Source organism: Populus nigra, chromosome 6, assembly GCF_951802175.1.
Source record: "Populus nigra chromosome 6, ddPopNigr1.1, whole genome shotgun sequence".
NCBI lineage: Eukaryota > Viridiplantae > Streptophyta > Magnoliopsida > Malpighiales > Salicaceae > Populus > Populus nigra.
This window is the reverse complement of record NC_084857.1, coordinates 20023079-20046236: the sequence shown is the minus strand read 5'-3', so window position 1 is coordinate 20046236 and position 23158 is coordinate 20023079. Positions and strand designations below refer to the sequence as shown.

Sequence of the window (23158 nt, the reverse complement as noted above, 5' to 3'; positions counted from 1 at the left end):
TGATTCTAGGGATGATTTTGGTGGTAATATTTATAATTTTGGGTAAGTTAGTTAGTTGTACATGATATTGACTTTGTTCACGCAAAATATAATTATAAAATTTTCATTGCATCAAAATATTGTTACAAGTGTTCCTAATTCTATTAAGATTGAACATTAATTATAGTTATTGAGACTGGTATATATTATATTCTTTTTATTCATGAAAAGGAATAGTTGTTTTTATAAGCCAATGTATAAGGGATTCTTGTAACTATTACTACTATATAAGTGGTTGTCAGATGTTATGTATGCTAAACTAACCTACTTAAGAATTTCACATAGAGAGATCACATGTGTTTATAAAAAAGCTCATTTAATAATCGTAAGTGATCATTGGGCTTGGGATCACGATACCGTTTGATATTGTAGTTGGAACCGTGTTTTGTTCCAACCACAATTTATAACCGTTTGGTAAATATTTTGAACACAGATTTTAGAGATGGGTCCCACTAAAAATTAAGTTTGTGTCGCTGGTTTTGGTGAAGCAAAAAATTGTTGCTTTTCACTTTTGCCCCCTATTGCCAAGAGAAAGAAAAAACTCAAGGGCCTACTTAATTTGTTGTTTGCTTCCTTCCTTCAGCTCAAGTACGAGTTTTTAATATTTCTTTGGCAATCATCATCATCCGAACATTGCCAAGTGGATTAATTCACTAGGCACTGTTCACGTGAATAGTGCCAAGTGATGTAAATAGCGACTTCACTGTTTATTGAATCGTGTCCGATCCGAAAAAAATTCAATTTTTTTAATTGTGTTTTACTCAAAAACTAGTATTTAATATTATTTAATAACACTGCATAAATTGGAAAGAGATCGCATGGTGACGTAGCATTTGTAGAATTTGATCGCAATTCTAATTTTGTTTCTGATGATATTTTACCTGATTTTGTACACGCTCAAAAAACCATGAAAACTATAGTCCTTATCGGATGAATTTCATACGTGATGAAATTATAGATAAGTTAATGGAACAATTAAAAATATTTGATATAAAATATTATTTATTTAATGATGCAATAGTGGTAGTTAAATCTATAATATTTAAATTAAAAACCATCAATATTAATATATATATATCTTTTTTAGTTATTTTACATCCTCAATTTGAAAAGCATGTTTAACTAAACATATTAAACTACTTTTTATTCAACCTCAATTTCAACCACAATTTTAACCAAACATATATAAATATCAAACTAACCTCAACTAAAAGTACTTTTTATAAAACAACTTTTTTCAAACCACAACCACAAAAGTAACCACAATATCAAACATAACTACAATAGGTTTTGACTATCTAATTCTCTTTTAGTGGCTTAAAAAAATTAGTTTAGATATATTTATAATAGTCCCATTAAAATAATATGCTATGAAACTATGTTCATATATAATTAATATGTAATATGTACAATTATGCCACTTTTTTGTCCACTCTTTTTTTTATTCCTATAAAAGAAGAAAAAACTAACTTAAAGGCTATTTAGAAACAAAATAATACATAAAAAATCTTAAAAACAGGAGTAAAAACTAAACTTCATCAAGTTTCTTCATCCACTTTTTCAAATTTATTCCGAGTTTGAAAAACACATTTTAAAGGTTCTTTTAAATTTTCATTACAAGTTTTCTACTCTTTTTTTCATTAAAAAATAATGAAGAGCACAATTGTTTTTTAATGCATAGGAGATTTTTTGCAAAGTAAAAAATTCAAATAACCTATAACACTATTTACACAACCCATCACACCATGTGCATAGCCCACATTTCATAGTAATTGTATGGACGACCACTCACATACTTCATAATATTCCTAAGGAGATAGAATAGAAAGTATAGTTTTGAAACTCGGCCCGGCGGGTCGATCCGGAGTTGGAACCGAGTCGGATTGAAGAAAAAACAGGAAAAGAAAAAAACCCAGTGTGACCTGTTAGATTGACCTAGTCAAAAACCCGGTTGCAACCTGTTGACTTTTGTTTTTTTACTAAAATGATGTCGTTTTGATTTTTTTTATAAATATTCTTAAAGAGATAGACTAGAAAGTTAGGTTCTAATTTTTTTGGACAAAAAAATCATTTTTTTATTTTTTTTTCATTTAAAAACACTTGAAAAATCTCAATGAACACATTTACAACCTCAAGCCCCCCTTTAATTTGTAAAATAAATAATAACTTGAATTAAAAACAAAAATTCCCAATCCTTGATCTAATTTTTTAGCAAGATGAAAGATAAACAACACCTAAATAACATTTCTCTTGTCAATCGAAACTTATCAACACAAAAACCAGTAATTTTTGTTTCTTAAATGTGCTGACCAACCATTTTCATTATCTTTTCTTATTTTCTAATGATTTTTTATTCTTTTTTCAAATACAGAGACTGAAACATAAATAAATAAAGATTTAGGCCATAACAAAATATCCTAAACTCAAGGGATAAATAATGATTCAACCAAAAATGTCTGGACATAATGTATTTTTTCTTGTGAATTTGATTAACATCCTCTTTGTTTTTTAGGCTGCGTTTGTTTTCTAGAAAGTGATTTAATCACTTTCCAAACTTTCCTGTATTTGTTTGCCATTAGAAAAGTTGGTCAACGGAAAACACTTTACGGTCAAAGGAAAATTTGGCTTGGTTTCCAGAAAAGTATTTTCCTTTTATTTTGGGCGGAAAACACTTTTTGTAAGTTGTGAAAAATTTAGAAATATCATATTATTTGCTGATTATATCAAATTTGGTCCTCAAACTTTTGATTGATATATATATATATATATATATATATATATATATATTTTGTTTTGAATATTTGTTTTTCAATTTCATCCCTTATAATTTAACTTTTATATTAACTTTGGTCCTCATTTTTATAATTGTTATTTGCTTTTTCCTTATTATTTTTTAATTGAAATTTTTTATCTATCAAATTTGGTTTTTATTCTTTTGATTGTTACTTATTTTATTTGAAATCATTTATGAAATGTTAATTATTATTATTTTAATTTATTCATCTTTCAATTTTTTTAATGTTTTAGATTTGATCTCTGTTATTTATTTTATTTGAGATAATTTATGAAATTCTAATTTTTTTTCAATTTCATTCTGATTCAATTTTTTAATTTGTGAGATTTGTTCCTTATTATTTTAATAAATTTGAGAAAAATAAAGCATTAATAAGTTATTTTCCAACTCATTTTCCATGACATAATCAAACACTGGAAAATATTTTTCAACTTTATTTTTCATTACACTAGCAAACATAAAAAAATAATTCATTTTTCTGGAATTTATTTTTTTAAAAAAAACTACTTTCCAGCAAACAAACACCCCTAGTTCAGTTCTTTCTCATTAAATTGTGTTCTATTCAAAACTAACTTCCATCTTCTCACAAACACAAAAGAAATTAACTAATATAACCTTTTATGATGATTTTTAATCTAGATAAAATAAAATTGATATTCAATAATTATATTTAGACCATGCAAAATGGTGATGTTTTATAATTTTTCAGACCCAACCCCCTGGGCATTATCTGATAGTTCAAATATTAGAATGACTGTATCATAACATAGTATGGAATAGTTTATTTACTCCAGCTTCTCCATGTTTTTAAAAATATAAAAAAGTTATTAAGAGAGCGAAATGTTTTTTACAATGCTATAAACATGGTAACTTTTTAAGAATTAACTCAAATTGGTTTATCTAATAAGTTTAAAAGAAATTTAAATTATTTTTTTTTATTTTAAAAAACCAATATAAAATGATAAAATTAAAAAAATAAGACAATAAATAAAAGAGAACATCAAGCCTAGGGATGATCATTTTTGGTTCGGTTCGATTTTTATCAAAAAAAGTAACAAAAACAAAATTATTTTTTAAAAAAACCAAAATCGAATCGAAATTGGGTCAAACCGACCGGTTTCAGTTCGGTTTTTTAAGAAAAAACTGGTTCAAACTGGTTTGGCTTGGTTTTTCCGGTTTTGGCTCGGTTTTTTACGGTTTGGCTCGGTTTTTTTCCATTTTTTCGGTTCGGTTCGGTTCGATTTGTTTTTTTGGTTTTTTGCTTATAAAACCAAAACGAACCGAACCAGCCGATTTTTTTAAAATTTTAATCTATTTAATTGGTTTTTTTTGTTGGTTTTTTTTTATTTTCTCGGTTTTTTTACTCACCCCTAATTAAAGCCATGTAAAATTTTCAAACCAGTAATCCAAAATATTAAATAAAAAATATCATATATGGAAAAACAATGAAATTCAATTCCTAGCAAATCTAACATATAAAAAGACCAAACTAAAATAAATATTATTATTACTAGAAAAAAAAACCATAAATTTGATTTGAAGGGTAAAATTAAAAACTATAAAAACTTTGATAAAAAAGCCAAGGGAAAAAAATAAGAAATTAAAAGTAGAATGACTAAATTGAGAAACATAATATACACAAATTATAATTGAATAACTGAATTGTAAACATATAAAACTCAAACAAAAGAGAAAAAAACTAAAATAAAAATTCAAAACTAAAAGGATAGATTCTGAAATACCAACAAAAAAACAGGGACAGATTTAGAAGGACTGAAATTATAAGAGGAATAAAAATAAAATAAGAAAGTAAAAGAACAAGGATTGAAATGAAAAACAAAATATATGAAAAATTATAATTGAAGGATAAAATTGAAAAAAAAAACCTTATATAAAAGGAATAAGGATGAAATAAGAAATTCAATGAATAAGGACTAAAATTAAAATAATAAACAAAGAGGACAATTATACACTTTAGATGTCAAAAGAGAAAAGAGAAAAAATAAATAATAATAAAAAAATCAATTACTAGTGGCAACCCAACCATTCCAAGCCTACACACTCCACATCATGTGGAAGAATGCACGGCTATGTATCAAGGGATACGACAAATGACCACATTTGGCCAGCGGGGGTGTCACAAGCGCCACCTGAATGGCACAGATGTCATCCATTCGATGGTGCAAGTAGAACACGCACCAGTAACTTTTGAAAAAAAAATTAAAAACAAAACGTAAAAATATCCCTAGAGGCAAAACTTTTTTTTTTTTGTCTTTTCTAAAGTTAAAAACATTCTTTTATTATACATGGAAAATAGAAAAACCTGAAACACCCTTGTCCAGAAACCCAATATTTTTTTATACCAGAGGCAAAAAGGTATTTTTATTGTTACGAAGCTTGTGAAAAGTCAAAAAAACCCTTGATCAACAATTATAAATTTTGTTGATTCTACAAGTAAAAGAGTATTTTTACCGTGTTAAAAATTTGAAAATATACACACACCTTCTAAAAAGTCTTTTAATGACATCTGAGCTAGAGAAAAAGATAAAAAAACCCAAGCTAAAAGGTTTAAATTTACTCGATTGAAGGATAAAAAAGTAATTTCTTTAACGTTTTAGCTTTTGTTAATAGTCTATCCTAGTTGGATTTATAGGTCTAACCAAACATCCGAATCAAAAGAAATTTGGATTGTGTGAGAGTCCGATCAAAATTCATATCTAGGCATAAATTGAAAACAAATAGATGAAAAATTTGTGTGGCAGTGACTCCAATTCCTACAGGGAAACCTGTTTGGCAAGGTCGCCTCCGCAGTGTATAAGAATAAGCATGATTCATTATATAATTTTTTCAGCTAATGTTTGTACTTCTATTATTTCTTCCCGTTGCTGTTTCCCCCCTATAATTTCAAATTTTACTGAGAAATAAAATAAAAGCCAATCCACATCATATATTGAATATAGATGAGGGTGTCTATACACTTTATATGTGATATCATGGTATAAAATAATATGAATTTATAAAAAAAAATTATTATTTTTTATTTGATAGTAAGGATATTATGAGAATAATTTGCACGTTGTTTGAGACTAAGTTTGTTTTTTTAATGATCTTAGAGACATAACTCCATTCAAATTCAAAGAATGGAGTAATTTTTTTTAATTTTTTTTTGATGTGTTAGTGTTAAATATAATTTTTTTTAAAAGAATTATTTAAAATTATTTTCAACTAAAAAATATTTTAAAAAGCAACCGCTATCATGATACAAAACACGCTTCAAGGTAGTGTTTGAATGCAGTTCAAACCGTGTTTTTAAGAAATTTGATTTTTTTTTGTTTAAAATTATTTTTTTTATATTTTTAGATCGTCTTGATATCTTAATATCAAAAATAATTTTTTAAAAATAAAAAAAATATTATTTTAATATATTTTCAAACGAAAAACACTTTAAACCACGACCACTACTATAAATATTTTATAAAGCTTTCCTTGATTGACACATGAAGTATTAACAGGAAGGTTTTTAACATATTTGATGTGTTACTTAACAAAATCAAATTAAAATTACCAAACATCATTATACCATATCTAATATTAAATTGTATAGTTAAATTTGGTCAAATTACATGAAAAACGTAAGAATTAACCCCTTTACTATCCAAACATAGAATTTGGTCATTTTTTACATATTTTTAGTGGGTTTGAGATACTTATCCACACGTAATGGTAAGAAATTGATCAACTGATATTTTTTAATTTAAATTGCTTTAATTTACATAAAAGAGTTGATCATTGAAAGATGTGTAGATAAAAATAGAGTTGTAAGCTAATTTTTTTAAAATATTCATGCTTCAAATTATGATTGCGGTTGTTTTTCAAAATACTTTTTATTTAGAAATGTATTAAAATAATATATTTTTTTATTTTTTTAAAATTAGCGTATCAAAATGATTTAAAAATATAAAAATTATTAATTTGAAATAAATAAAAAAATAAAAAAATTTAATTTTTTTTATTTGAAACATAAAAATAATCATGATAATACAATTATATAGCTTAAAAATACATGTTCATAACTAGAAAATATCACAACTACCACGATGCGGTTGCTGCTCAAAGTCCATTCGGCCAAATTAAAGAACCCAAGTTCTTTCATAAGACATAAAATAAAATAACAAGCAAATTGGAACTTACATCAAGAAGTTGACATGCCAAGCCATAAAAAAGTCATGCCCAAAAATTTGTTAATAAAAACTCAAAAATAATAATGGTGTAATTTTTTAATTAAAAATATATTAAAATGATATTTTTATTTATTTATTTTTAATATTAATATATTAAAATTATTAAAAAAATATATAATTGATATTTTTTTAAATAAAAATATATATTTTTTAAAAATTAAACCGCATTACTTAATAAATACACTAGTTGTCATAAATATACCAGCCAATTTATTTTGAATTGACATAAATAAAAAAGAGAGAAGTTGAGACTGAAAAGAGAAAAATCATGAGAGAGATATTACTATATTGTTCGCATATTTGTTTTTTTTTTTATATTTTATGTGAGGGTAATTTATTTTTTATTCAAGTTAAAAATTATTAAGATTTATGATATAAAATGTAATTTCTAAATAAATAAATAAATTATAAAATATTTGATGTAATTAATCTAAAAATAAAAAAATAAAGAGCTCTTACTAATTTAAAATATAATACAGCAAAAATATAATTAATTCTGGTATTTTTTCCAAGTCAGGTAAGGTGGGGTAAAATTAATTTTACAACATTACTACCCCTCGTAATTTTGTTTTTTTAAAAGAAATTGTTAAAGTTAAATCCGCAGATGTCACACACACACACACACACACACACAATAGTATCAATTTTCCCTCCAAAATCTTCCTCTGTTCCCCCCTCAATGCTCACTCCACTTTTCTAACCCTAACCCTCCACCACCAATCTCTCTTCTTCTCCTGTAGTCAAGAAAGCATTTTTTTTAATTAATTCCTTTTTGCTCTAGTTTGATCAGGTTCTCAGTCAACTTTGTTTTTATTGCTTGTTAAAAAAAAATCACACACTGATATTTCCAGGGTTTTAAAAAGGTGGGATTTTTTTTTTGCAGATGAATTAAAATGGGTTCTCTTGGAGACGATGACGATGGTGAAATTAAAGCAGGGAGAGAAGACCCAAATGCCAATTTCGCCCCTTCTTATACCCAACCCTTTGATTCTCAATTTTTGCCCTCTCCATTGCCTGGTAATTCTTCGATTTTTTGTAATATTCACCATAAAGTTCTGTTCTTTTCTTTGTAATTTTTTAATTGACCTAGTTAAGATTTTTTGTAAGTTAATCTAGAGAAGTCCGGCCCTGGTTGTTGCCGCCTGACTGATTTTTTTAGCCTCTATAGCGACCAAACAATTTTGTACTTTAACCAAATTTACAATTAGGAAAGATTTTATTGAATTAGAAGTGTCGAAGATCTGTTGTCATAATACAGTTGTTCTCGGGAAAGAATTTCTCGAATCAAATTTGTTCGTGATTTTTTTTAATCAATGGAAAAAAAAGAACTACTGTATAAGGATCGATGATCACTAGCACGATTGTCATGTCACAATTGTTGCTGGGAAATAATTGAAATCTGTGCATGATCTGGTGTAGTCGATGACTGTGACATGGAAATTTTAAAGTTTGATATCTGTTTATGTATTTGTGTATATTTAGCATGATTCAACCACATGAGAGCATATAAGCGCAGCCTGTGTCGCGTGTGCTAGTAGTGTTATGAGTTGTTCTTGCTTTTTTTAGAAGTAATATGTAGTTATTTACAGATAAATTTTTATGAATAGTTGTTGAAGATTGAATATTGATGTAGTTTTATTTTTGGTTTTTATTATATGATATTTAGGTGAAAAAGGTGAGGATGCCAATGAGCTGCAATTTTTACAAAGTACTATGCTTTTTGAGGATACTGTTAGAGTTGAAGATGCATTTGAGACCCAAGTAGTGGATCTTGGTGGTGAAACACAAGCGTTGGATGACCTCGATTGGTTTCAGAACGTGGACACCCAATTGATAGACGAGATCATTGATAGTGATGGTGAAGGAACAGATAGAACTGAAGTTTTGGATGATGGTAATGAGCTCTCTGATGATGAATCTGGAAGAAGAGGCAAATGTGAATCATTGGATGGGGAGAAGATTCAAGACACCTCTCTTTCCAAACGTGGTGAGAAGGGATTGGTGGAGCAGTCTGATGCTTTGACCGATGAACAGCATTTATCAGGTGAATTTTTCTGATTCTGATCATGGAAAATAGCTGATTTGATTCATGAGAGGGTGAAATCTTTTCTCTAGTGGTTGAACATATAAAGCTTCCATAAATTTGCACTTTTAAATTTAAAATTCCCCTAGTCCTTCTGACATGTCTCTTTAGCATTATGATTCTAAGGCCTTAAATGAAGGATTGACTAGGAAACAAAAGGGAAATATCTAGTGGCACAACTGTACACAGCTTATTTGATACTTAGCACCCTCTCTGGAGTGAAAAATCACTCTTTAATGGGGCTTACTCATGAAAATGTAAAAACCGAATTAAAAAATATACACTTATTCTTTCTGTACGTAACTATGTACTAATGGTTTCGAAATCTAAGACTAGCACTTCATCCATGTCTTTACCATTACATGTTTCTACTTCAACACTAGTATTTCTCTCAGATCAGAACCAAAATCAGTGTTCTCTCATGATATTTTTGGTTTTTTTCCTTGTCATTCATGATAATTAGTATATATCACATGAAATCTTCCTAAGCATATACTAAATTGTTCCAAAGGATAACTTATGTTAACCAAATGAATTGTGAGTATGAAATTCTATTTTCTTCAATTGAATATTTTAAGTGAGCCAAATTGGTAATTGAACATAAAAAAATACTAAAGATCTGCACCAGATGACTACCAATGATGGCAAAAAATACATTTTAATAATTTACTCTTAAGAAAATTGAAATTTTATGTTGGGCAAGTTGTGCAATATATGATGCGCTTCTTGTTATAATTACAATATTTTCTGGTTTTACGTTTACCAATATTTCTCCATCTTGCTCCCAGGATCTGCCCTGAAGTATACTTCAGTTCGTGTAGAGTCCTTGCGGGTCTCTGGTATAGCAGCTCGCGGTAGTGCTTCAAATGGAACCAACAACAGTGACTCATGTTCTCTTGTGACTGATGGTCAGATTTCAGAACAATTTACTGTTAACACTAATGGGTCAAAAACAAAAATTCCAGAGGAAGTTGTTTGGAGGCATGATATGGGGAGATCTGATGATGAAGTGAAGGAATTTAGTAATGGAAGCAGGTGTAATATTGGTTGTTCTGCAATGAGAAAACTCTTCGCTGAGAATTCCTTTATTGAAACCAAAGGACATTTTGTAGGAGGAAAAGAAGTTCCCATTTGTGATGATGGGGTGGCAGGGTTAAGCTATATTGACTCCCAAGAACCAGGAGATTTGTCACAAGCCGATGCGCTTTTATGTGTGCAAAAGTTAATTGAAGAGAGCAAGGTATTGTTTGATGAAGTTGACCTGGGGAAAATTGACAGGAGAAAGTCAAGTCACATTTCAGCTGCGAAGGGGGTACAAAGTTTGGCCAAGAAAACCACTGATGGAGGCACCAAGGGAAAAAGCAGGATTTTTGACTGGGATGATGGACTCGAGGACGAGGGAGGAGGGGATATTTTCCGCCGAAGAAAGGAAATGTTTTTTGGTACTGCAAACCTTGGGAAGAGATCCTTTATGAAACCCTCAAAATCCAAAGGAAATCAGTTGGGTGTATGCAGGGACAACGAGGGAAAATCAAATGTCCAGAATGTAATAGAGGTTCACTCTGAGTCAAAAATAGATTTGTGTGGTCTAAGAGCTAATAAGAAGATGATGCAAGAAACTGAAACGAATGTTAGTAGGAATCTTTTTAATAAGTTTGATGAACAACCTGAAGCGGATACATCAGCAGGACAGTTGGAAGCTCTTACTAGGAAGGAGGTTCCAGAAATGCTAGATATAGGTTTGGACACTCAAATGGCTGCTGAAGCTATGGAAGCCTTATTCCATGGGGAGGGCATTGCTTATGATGCTACTAATGATGGCCAGCAGATTCCAGCAGTTAATTCCAAGGATCTTATGGAAGGATCACTGAGAAGTAAGGCTAAGAAGAGCATCCATTCAAAGCAACATTCTCTTAGCAACAATGAGGATATTGGAGTTACCACACATCAATCAAAGAAAACATTGAAGATTAGTGCTAAACTAGTTAAACAATCTTTAACTCCATCACAAAAATGTCCTGAAAATGTCAGAAAGCAGTGTGATATGGATGTAGTAATGACTAGAAGTAAGAGGGCCAGGTCAGATGCTGGACTTGATGAGCTGGATAGATGTAATGGAACTGCTTCAAGGGGTCATCGCTCAGTTAAGAAACAAGATTTACCAGTGGAGCTTGCTACTTCAACACCAGTCGCTCACCGGACCAGGCAGTCATTGGCAGTTTCTAAATTGAAAAGTGCTGAGAATGTGTCCATTGATAATAGAGAAAAACCCAACAGCCAGGTTGAGTTGGGTGGTTGTGAGTGGCATAAAGCTGGTGTGGTAGATGTTGAGGCATCTGAAGTGTTGAATGCTAAAGGGAACTCATCAGGACTGGGTTCTAGTCAACCCGGAGAACCTAAAACTTCCAAATCAAGATTGCTAGCTACAGACAATTATATCAGTTTTCCCAGAAGAAAAAGATCTCGTCAAAACTTGTCAGGTCAGCTTGATGAGCCCCATAACTTACATGCTCAATCCAAACCATCTTGTCAGACAGGAATTAGCACTGATTTAAACATGAAGAAGAAAACCAGATCATCCATATCTGTTTGCCCAGATATGTCACCTCAACATGTTCATAAATCAGGCATAGATGGCACTACTTATAATTATAATTCTGTTGATATGAATGGGAAGATGTCTAACAATCTAATGGGAGTGGGTGCTTCAGTAAATTCCTCTCACAGAAGAAGTAATGCAGATTCCTCACCATCAGCTGCAAATGAAGTGAATGTGCCAAGTTCAGATAATTTGTCAAGGGAGAAAACAAAATCTTACGAATCAGCATGTGCTTCTCCTGGTATCTGTATGACGCCTGTGAATGCTGCATCACCTGTTTGTATGGGCAGTGAATATAAACAATCATGCAGGAAGAACCTGTCAAGAGCATGCCTTGTGAAAGAAATGAGTAGTCTATGTGCTGCATGGACAGGACCTATTTCTGAACCAAAAGATACAAGGAAGAGAAGAGATTTGTCTGATGTTCGAGTCCTTTTCAGCCATCACCTGGATGAGGACATAATTAAGCAGCAGCGAAAGGTAGTCCTTTGGATTTCATGAGCTCCTTTTCATAAAGTGCTAGGCTGGTTTAACTAGATAGTACCTGTTTATCTTGTCTCACAGATAGTAGATCGACTTAAAGTTTCAATAGCTTCCTCCATTACAGATGCAACACACTTTGTTACTGATAAATTTGTGCGGACAAGGAATATGTTGGAAGCTATTGCTTCTGGAAAACCAGTGGTCACACATTTATGGCTTGAGAATGTTGGACAAGCTAACTATTACATTGACGAGCAAAAGTACATAGTAAGAGACTCAAAAAAGGAAAAGGAGTTCGGCTTTAACTTGGCAGTTTCATTGGCGCATGCGCGCCAGCATCCGCTTTTACAAGTAAGTGTTTTATTATGTTCAAGGCATTCTGATGATTAATATGTGGGGTGATGAGTGTCTAAGTGCAAATTTAAACCCTTAAAATTAATGAGTTGTTGTATTACATGCAACACACAAGTCAAATGGTCTTTATTCAAAGTTGTAATGGGGTTGTGGTTAAGATGGGGTAAAAGAAAGGTAAATAAAAGGTTAATAACCAGAGAATCTAGTATAGCATATAATGATGAAATCAACAGCATATAATCATCAAAGCACATGAATTCTTTATCATGAAATCACAATTACTTAGCTTTTGAATTTAACTTTCAACAATATATTCTCATTAAGAGAATATTATTTTCTTTAATTTTTTCTATCACCATTATGTATTTGTTTATTTTTGTTTCTATATTTGTTTTTTAATTGATTCAGATCATGCTCAAATTCAACACAAAACTTCATCACATAATCTTTTTTCTTTTCAAAATTTTCAACCATAAACCTATATAAACATCACATATGTTTTACTAGTCTTTGGCCAGGGAATAGGAAACATGTGAAAAGTTAAGGCTTGTAAAACATATGCAAAGCAAAGAAAGATAAATAAGCTTAACACGACTTATTAATAGATAACATGCTCTATATTGGTTTTTTAGGTTCACAATGGTTAAATGCCAGCATGTCCTTATCATGTTCATACACACACACATGTAATGTGAATGTAGTCTCTACAAGATATTAAGCAAGTTTTGGAAATACATAACCTTTGAATGAATAACACATAAAATAATCATGTTAGAGGCTCAAAAGCTCACAGAAGATAAAATCATATACTAAGTCAGCATGACATATTTTCAAAGTCAATTCCTAAATCGTTTAAGCTTCAAATATTACAAGTAAACCTATTCATTTAGTTTCTACCTTCGAATCCATAATACACATTCTCATCAACCACGGGGAAATCCAAAGATAAAATTAATCACTTAGGGTTTGAAACAAAAATCTAATATAACTTTTTTTTATTATTAAAAACAAGCACTAATATCCAAAGTAAAATCGCACATGCAGAGAAAACACCCAATAAGCACATTTATTTATTGTCTTTGGCTCGACTCCATGTTTATAGGCTTGGCCAAATTAACCTCCACCACAATACCTACCATAAAACCTTCATAAAAAGATTTCAAATGTTGCCCCTTCACTTTGATTACTTTTTCTAAACTTTGAATTTCGATTGCACCATGATTAAAGATGTTTGTAACTATAAATGATCCAATCAAACGAAAACACAACTTATTAAGAAAGAGCTTCAAACTTGAATGAAAGAGAACTTTTTTTATCAAACATAAAATTTACATTCTTTGCCACAAATTTGCATAGAAACAATGCTATTTTTTAATGTAGCTCTAGATATGGTTTGAAGAGTACATGGAGATCCAGTCTGACAGATTGCCCTAACCAATCCTAATCCCACTAGGATTCATTGTTCAAGTTGGATTTCTAATGCAATTAGAATTTGAACTTCTTAGCTCCAATGACTTGTTTCAATGTGCTCTTTTTGGTTCTTTGTTTGAAATTATGCTAAAAATGTTTCATTTAGCTTTTTTTTACGTTGTGTTTTCATAGCACTATTAAGCACAAAACAAGTTAAGTAAGCTATTGAAAGATGTAAAATATGAATAAAAGACTAAGAATAAAGTACTGAAAAGATAGAATAATATGAATGTATCATGGGGTGAGGTGAATATGAAGTCCATCAAGAAGCATGATGGCTGGACTTAGTCAACCCACAATCTTTTGCTTTATTTCGTTATATTGGTTAGGGTTGTCCTCTTCTGTTTGTTAAAGTAACGTTTTCTGCAGGGTCGAAGAGTTTTGATCACTCCTAAGACAAAGCCGGGCAAAGAAATAATTTCCAGTTTGGTCAAAGCAGTTCGTGGCCAGGTATACTGGTTTCATGATAACTTAGACGCATTATTATCGTGGTTGGATAAACTTTCTGATTATACTTCCATAATTCTTTGACTAGACTCTTTTTGTTTTAAACTTAATTTACTATTAGTGAGTGCCACAGACGGTTTAACAAAGATTTGGATTAATATTTCCTTCGGATACTCTATTAGACATGCGCACCCACACATGGCTTGCGCACCCATCAGTTTCCTTCGTCTTTTTTATGAACATCTTTTTTATATGGCTTGCACACCCATCATGTTTCACACTGAATAGGAATATGTGGCTTTTGAAACTTTTGATTACTCCATTAAATTATTCAGATGCTTTCGGCAATTCTTGCTTTATAATGATATTTGTTGAATTGCTTATCAGGCAGTGGAGAGAGTTGGCAGATCCACTCTAAAGGATGATGTAGTCCCAGATGATCTGTTAATTTTGTCTTGCGAAGAAGATTATGAAGTCTGCGTACCTTTCCTTGAAAAAGGTTTGAATACTTCTTTATTTTGGTTCATCTCTTCACGTGATCCATAAATTCTAACCAATAAGAATTCGCACTGTTACTTTATACTTTCAGGGGCTGCTGTCTACAGTTCAGAGCTGCTGCTGAATGGAATTGTTACTCAGAAGCTGGAATATGAAAGGTCGGTTGCATTGTTTTAAGGGAGGATTAACTTTGTTATGAGTAAATGAAATTGAATCTTCTGGTCAGTTGGTGGGCCTCTTGTGTGTTGGCTTGTCCATGCGTGTCGGGATGCATGTGGACGATTTTTCTTACTAGTTAACTGTTCACTGTTCTTGTTGGTGGGCCTCTTGTGTGTTGGCTTGTCCATGCGTGTCGGGATGCATGTGGACGATTTTTCTTACTAGTTAACTGTTCACTGTTCTTTATTGGCTTATTATTGGCTTAAGAATATGTTGAATTCAAAGTTCAACCGGTTTTTATGTGGCATATTCATGGATGGAATCATAAGGATCTTACATCAATGGCAGATCAAAAGGCATTTGAATACTTTTTTAAACTGACTGGCTCTTCTTGATGACAGGCACCGGCTCTTCGCAGACACTGTCAAGAGAACTCGTTCTACGGTATGGATGAAAAAAGATGGCCACAATTTCGTTCCCGTGACAAAGCGTAGATAGTTTTTCTTGTTCCTGGCACCTTTGTACGTTTTTGCATAATGCATGTAGTGAATATGTTAGGCTTTCTTCCCTGTAGAAATATTTTGACGGTGCTCCAGCAGCACGAGAATGTAAAATTTATTCTGTAACTCACAATCTTTGTTTTAGATACTTGATAGAGCTAGTCATATTTATTCAAGGAACATAAGATCTGTAGGAACGATTATGGGGCCTTCGCTCGTTCTTTAATGGCAGAGATGTTTACTCTTTTGATTTGATTTTTCTTCTACAAATGCATCTTTGGGGTTGTTTTTAGCGTTTGACAACCTGAGCTGCCTATAACAGGTCTTGATAAAAAAATAAAATTAAATAAAAAATGGATGCCTTTTCTCCCGAGAAGAACTACTAGGGTTATCTTAGCGTAGAGCTTTGTGGTTTGGTTCTTGAGAGGAAAAAGGAAGAACACTGAGAAAAAAATAAACAAGCATGAATTAAAGTTTGTGCACGGTCCTAAACAGAAGAAACCTCAACCTAGTTAGAAAGTGGATACCAATTGAATTGACAAAACCTTGAAATTCTCAAGTTTCCAATGACTTAGATTTAGCAAATTTATCTGATTTGCATTCTGCAGTTTGTGTTAACAAGTCTTAATCCTTTTCAAATCGAGCAATGAGTTGCTATAAAAAAATACACTGTTATCCATTGCACAATAAAGAAATGAGCTGGACAAAGGGAGGTGATTATACAGGATAATTTCATTTACAACATACCATGAAATTGTTTTACTACTTAGTTTCCAAGTTAACTGGGTGGTCATAAACAACAACACAACTATCGCAAACATAATATGCTAGACCTCATTTCACTCTGATAATCACTCATACTGGATTCGAGTTTGGGTTCGAGTTGTGGTTCTGGCCAACCTGAACTCGCCAAGCAAAATATTGAATGTACAACGAGTTGATGCTCATAGCTATCCCGAAACCCAAAACTGATGAAAGTAGTATTGCATAAATGGCCTTCACATGAAGCTGCAACAACATTTTTCAGATGATTTAATCAGCAGAATTCCAGGCTTCAAGTCAAAATGAATCAAGATCCAAATTGATAGCAAATCTGGGCTCTGGAGTTGTGATGAGTTTTTAAACTTGATATGGTACTGTAAATGGAATTCAGATTGTTACATGTTATCTCATAATTACCATTCTGGTGCAGCAATTTACCAAAATTATTTCTTTTTTTCCCCCACCATTTCCATGCAGGTTGCTTTGGTGTTTTTCCGCACCTCCAAAGCTCAACAGCTTACAGCCAATGACTTTCATCCGCCTTAAAGTTTACAGCTGATCCTTTATTTTTTCTGGCCTTAGTTAATAGTTTCAGAAACCTGAAAGAATTAAAGTTTTGCCTTCGTTTCTAGCTAGGGAACCTTCAACTCAGGGCAATTCACAACGTTTAGGAGGCCAAAGTATGCAATAGAGATGAGAATTAAGTTTTGGCTCAAACAAAACTATCATATCCCTCACTAACCTAATGATTAGTAATGAGTAGGGAACAAGCGAAGGAATGTCAAAGAAGAGAACATGAAAGAGACATATTCAGACCTCAAGCTGTGGGTATCAAAACTTGTATTCCAATAAAAGAGATCTCAGACCACATGATATTTGATCATCACTTGCAGAAGTTATTAAAGTTAACAAAATAACCAGAATACCAAAGAAGATCGTTAACCTAAATTATGAAAGCTTTTGATGAAGATTTTGTTCCTAGAATGAACTCATCTTGTAGTTATCTTAAATCCTTAATTAAAGTCTGTCTTCGTTAATTCATCCAGCATAACCAGTGCCTTTAACCATGATTATCTTTGCAACTTCACAGTTAATTTATTATAGTACCATATTCAATTCACTAGGCAGCACTTAATTTATTATGTTAAATTGTTTTAAGGAGGGGGATAGAAAATAAGACACATTACTCACCATATTGTAGAATAGGTGGACAGTAATGGCCACAAATGCAAACTCAAGTGCAGCATATGTCCATATATACTCTCTGATTGCTGCAAGCCATGCAAGCATTTAGCATGAAAACTCCAATTAAAAAGATTTTTTTTTGTAAAATCCAAAGATCAGAATATACCTAGAATGACAGCAAAGATAGATGACAAAAGGCCCAACGTGAATGCAAATGGTGCAGCAACTATAATTGCTTGAGTCTTCATGTCATGAATCTACAAAATTTTAGTACACAGGATTAGCATTTCAGCTCTAAACATTAATGAATAATTAAGAAAAATTCCAGTCGTGTGCCTTCTCAACATGTTCCATACAATATCACAGTTACGAGATCATACAAATTGAGGGGACCTTAGTCAACAGTCGTTTTTGTTTTGACAGCATAGTATCACAACAAACCCAACCCCACTAAACGAACCTAAGCAGGCATGTATACAGTAGAACTCATCAGAACAAGATAGTTCAAAACTCTAGCTTTCACAAAAATCTAAATTTGTTAGTACTACTTTTTGTATAACAGCAAAACAACATACCAATAATTGCTCCAAGAAGAAGAAATAGCATATGGTGCTAATTAAGACAAGCACTACAAAGTCCTGCCAGGCACTGCATTAAGCACCAAGAAAACTAAAATCAAAATTAGCAGAAAGTGAGAAGGGAAAAATCACAAGTAACTGATTGTGAGTGAAACTCAGAGCAGATGTCTCCCAGCAAAGATGCAATGCATAATGACATCATGGAACCATGATATTAATGATAAGACAAATAGATGTATGACTATGATGCCAGCTCGTATTACCTTATTGACTGTGACATCTGGTGACCCTGTTCCTGTCTGTTATTTCTATGGGCAGCACTTGTTACCCGGAGTAAAGTTACCGGTAAGTTCTTAACCTCTTGCCCACATACATCACAATTCTTGTTTCCTTTGGTGCTAAACCACTTAATTGCACAGTCTTCATGTACAAGTCTGAGGGCACCTTTACAACTGCATTCCATTTTGAGTGTATTCCCTTCTTCACATACATCAAAACAGATCCTACATACAGCTTCCTCTTCAGGAATTTCTTCATCATCGACTTCAGTGGGAATAGGTGTTATTTGATCTGCTTTATTAAGTAGCAAAGTTAATGATATAGTGGGGGGACAACAATGCAAGGATTGCAAGCATAAAGAGTTTATTAGCATTAATCTATAATATGATGACATGACACTGGACAAACCATTCGATGACAACACCCAAGAACGCAGGGTGCCTGAATCCAAGAAACAGATTGGAAGACACCAGGTTTGAGTAGCACCCAATGGGAACCTGTATAACTTACTGGAATACTTGAATTCTAAATCTTCATTCAACTGACCAACCATCAACCACCCTGCCCCACCCTCTCTAACTGCTTTATCATTTCCTGTCAATAAACCAACTCAATACCAGAAAAAGGGAAATAATGACTTGCACCTACCACCACCATCTTAGATATATATAAGCCATCAACAATCTGAATGCAAATTTTCCCCCCTTCCATAATAGACCTAGAACACTAATTCTCTTCATTAAATGTCTGCATACTTTTATTCCTTTTCTCATCATGAAACCCAGATACTAACTTACCATCAAAGAGCCCCTTCAAAAGAAGACCCCATCTCTGTCTTACCTTATTCTTGCAAAAGCCACATGACCAATTTGGGACCAAATTTATCACTTGTTTTTCATCTTATTTTTGCCCAAATTATTGATCATGCTGCCATTGCTGTGACAGGATACATGCATACTGAATAAATAATTGACTTCAATGCATAAAACCCAAAGCAATAATGGACAGTATCCAATCAGAAAAGATGCAATTCCTAATTCTATGAATAGTTTCTATTGAATATATGACATGTTTGATTTGATTGAACAGAAAGTAGGACATCACTGAGGGCTACAACATTAAATTCATAATAACATTATGCAATTCCAAATTCTATGAGCTGAAGGAGCAAGTAAGGGAACTTGATCGTGCAATGAGTTGAAGGAACAATAGAAATAAGGAAATGAAGCAACACATGTGCTACTGCATACCATTACTGGGATCTGTTAGAACATGCTCATCACAAGTAGAGAAAGATGCAGATCGTACAATAACAACATTTCGCCAAGGCACAGAGAGGGACCTTGAAACCACAGGATGAGCAGCCCCCTTCTGAACAAAAAAACTCATTCAGTTATTCTCTTCAAGAATTTCCCTAGGTTACTTATCCGTTATAGGGGGGGGGATCATATTCCAAACATTATAACTATTTATCTTGAACCAACAATTACTTTGCCCAGGGAATTACTTCTTAGATCATCTCTCAAAAAATCTAAAGGATTTGAATTTAAATTGGAGTTCATCAACCAGGCAGCAGCAAAAACCAAATATAGCTTACTTTTATTTTATGAGATTCACCAGGCATTCTTGCTGAAGCAGGCATGGAAACAGAAGGGGACAAGTTCGATGCAGGTGTAACAGGAAGAGACGTGCATCTGTTCCAAGAAAATGCTGACTTGAAGCTGGCCATAGTAGGACTATCTGGAGCTGTTTTGTAGTCTGCAGTAAGGAGAGAGCTCCTCTCACCATCAGGAGCAGCAGCTTTTTTCTTCAAGCTGAGAGTCCGCAAGAAGCCTCCTGGTGAACTGCCTTTATATGAATTTTGAGAGTGGAGTAAACCTTTTCCACTACGACTAGTGCCAAAACCTACAGGTCTAGGAGGAACTTGAAGTGAAAGATCTGAGCGCCTTCCACTTGGTTCTGGATTTGAGACTTCATTTGAGGGTTCCACAATTTTGGAATCAGCCTACAAGGAGGAGGACATATTAGATCCCAGTCATTTGATTTACAAGCTTCCAGAAAACACGTCAAACCAAAGCAGAATATACATATCTATTACAATGATATGCAAACATTGCAATCACCAGATGGAACAGACACAAACACAGTTTTTCTTAGTATTACCTACTTGGTCATAGGTCCTTGAGGAAATTCACAGCTTCTTAGATATCAGGCTTTCTTGGAATGAGTTTTAGATTTTGGCTATGTTTGTTTCCCGGAATTCAATTTCCGGAAACCACTTTCCAAACTTTCCTGTGTTTGTTTGCCATTAGAAAAGTTGGTCAACGAAAAACACTTTCCGGTCAAAGAAAATTTGGCTTGATTTCCAGGAAAGTGTTTTCCTAGAAAATTTGGACGGAAAACACTTTTCGGAAGTTGTGAAAAATTTAAAAATGTCATATTATTTGCTGATTATATCAAATTTGATCCTCAAACTTTTGATTGCTATATATATTTTGTTTTGAATATTTATTTTTCAATTTCATCTCTTAAAATTTAATTTTTATATTAACTTTGGTCCTCATTTTTATAATTGTTATTTGCTTTTCCCTTATCATTTTTTTATTGAAATTTTTTATATATCAAATTTGGTCCATATTTTTTTGATTGTTACTTATTTTATTTGAAATAATTTATGAAATGTTAATTATTATTATTTTTATTTTTTTATTTTTTAGATTTGATCTCTATTATTTTGATTTTTATTTATTTTATTTGAGATAATTTATAAAATTTTATTTTTTTTCAATTTCATTCTCATTCAACTTTTTAATTTGTAAGATTTGTTCCTCATTATTTTAATAAACTTGAGAAAAATAAAACATTAATAAGTTATTTTCCAGCTCATTTTCCATGACATAACCAAACACTGGAAAATGTTTTCCAACTTATTTTCCATTACACTACCAAACATCATAAAATAATTCACTTTCCAAAAGGAAACTACTTTCCAGCAAACAAACGGGGCCATTTGTTTAGTCTATAAGGAGTGGGGGAGGAATAGGAAAAGTTTAAACAGCTTTCAAAATTAGGTTATGTTTAAGCATTTCCTTTATAAGGGCAAGTGTCATCTTAAAACCTCACTAGTCACAGCTAGAAGCACTATCTCTAAAAATGCCAACAAGCAAAAAGCAAATGTTTTCCTCATAATATCCATTGTCAAACACATTGTAAGCAGTAAATTGTATTGAAAACTGTTCAGAATAACTGGCCAAAAAATACTAAGTATCACTGTCTCACTGGCACTTCATCACCAGCAAAGGATCAATTCAGCTTCTGATAGCATAACCTTAATAACAATAAACCTGAAATAACTTTTCTCATTACTCAGAAACACGAATATTACTCCAAATGCTTAACCCCTGCCTTCAATAAGGGAATGAGGCTAAACCCAAAAGCAATAACTAAATTACACCACAATTTATCCAAAATAACCTTATACCCTAATGAAATGTAATAGTTTGTAATTCTATACATGATGTTCTAACTAATCATGGAATAAAAATCTATCAAAATAACGTTTTTCAATTCTAAAAAAGAAATATCTGATAAACCAACCAATAATTATACAAAAAATCAAATAAATCTCAGCAGCAAACCTTGTCAACCCCATAAAAAGAGAGAGATCAGCAATAAAGATAATATAAAGATTTTTAAGAACTACCTTTATTTTCGTTTAAGCAAAGTAAAGCAAGGAAAATCACTTTAAAGATAACTATAATTAAAAAAAAGAAGACAAAGTGTAAATTATCTAGATAAAAAAGATGGAAGATATAATCAGGACCAACCAACCTCAACTGGAGAACCTTCAGCAACTCCATTGTTGAGTACTGCCTGAGTTGCTTGCATTACTGTTTTTCTAATCGACAAATCTCTCAAAAAGATTGTGGAAGAATCTCAAAGGGATATTAAAAAACAATAATAGTAGTAAATCAAAACCATAAATATGGTGACAGGATAAAAAATATCTACCAACAAAGATTGAGAAAGAGAGAATCAAGGAATATATATGTATGAGAGAGAGGGAGAGGGAGAGGGAGAGAGAGAGTGAAAGTTGGTGTTCCCAAGTGATTGTGTTGTTAGAAAAAAGAATTAATGGAGAAGAAACATTAGACTGTTCTGATGGCTACGAAGAAGAAGACGAGAGACTTTTGTCTGTTCCTTCCTTCTCTTTCCCGCATTTCAAACCAATCTTCACACTACTCTCATCCTTTTCATTCTTTTGCTACTCGCTCTTACACGAATCACAATTAATGGGCCCGGAGCTTAATAAAAAATGACTTGGATCATGGAATATAATTTTTATTAAAAGGGTGTCTTTTTTTTTTTTTTTTAAATCCTTAGTGTTAACTTGACTGATGCTAAGCTGGGTTTAGCAATTCAACCAGATTTTATTAGGTTTTTTTTTTCTCATTTCATAATCATAATATAAAATGTTTTTGTTATTTGAGATAGATCATATTACTTCATAATATCCTAACAAGCAAACTATAGTTATGAAAACTCAAAGAGAGTTTATGATTAATAATGAAGGTAGAGATTAAAAGAAGAAGCTACGACTTAAAGATGCAAATGATGATAATGTTGAGTAATTGGTTAAGATGGGTGTTTGTGGTTAGATGAGCATTAAATGTATGGGTTATGGTAG

At 32.1% G+C, this 23158-nt stretch overlaps 2 protein-coding genes across 5 annotated transcripts; one reads left to right on the top strand and one right to left on the bottom strand.

Moving 5' to 3' along the window:
* The first annotated feature begins 7688 nt into the window (after nt 1–7688).
* LOC133697543 (uncharacterized) lies at nt 7689–15922 on the top strand. The gene is made up of 9 exons (XM_062120172.1): nt 7689–7864; nt 7958–8091; nt 8741–9118; nt 9946–12236; nt 12321–12590; nt 14433–14513; nt 14898–15009; nt 15100–15166; nt 15569–15922. Exons 2-9 carry the CDS (start codon nt 7968–7970, stop codon nt 15663–15665), a joined length of 3420 nt encoding a protein of 1139 aa, XP_061976156.1. The 5' UTR covers nt 7689–7864; nt 7958–7967; the 3' UTR covers nt 15666–15922.
* A 396-nt stretch (nt 15923–16318) lies between these two features.
* On the bottom strand, nt 16319–22691 carry LOC133697553 (uncharacterized). Of its 4 annotated transcripts, none has more exons than XM_062120184.1 (8): nt 22303–22691; nt 20069–20476; nt 19722–19839; nt 18456–18765; nt 18190–18262; nt 17781–17871; nt 17621–17700; nt 16319–16675 (listed from the first exon to the last, which is right to left on the bottom strand). In XM_062120184.1, the coding sequence occupies exons 1-8, from the start codon at nt 22357–22359 to the stop codon at nt 16523–16525; spliced, it is 1290 nt and encodes a 429-aa protein (XP_061976168.1). In that variant the 5' UTR covers nt 22360–22691; the 3' UTR covers nt 16319–16522. The 4 variants fall into 4 exon arrangements, with proteins under 4 accessions (XP_061976168.1, XP_061976166.1, XP_061976169.1 ...); XM_062120182.1 differs by having other exon boundaries at nt 19722–19842; nt 22303–22690; XM_062120185.1 differs by having other exon boundaries at nt 18456–18762; nt 22303–22689.
* Nucleotides 22692–23158: the final 467 nt, after the last annotated feature.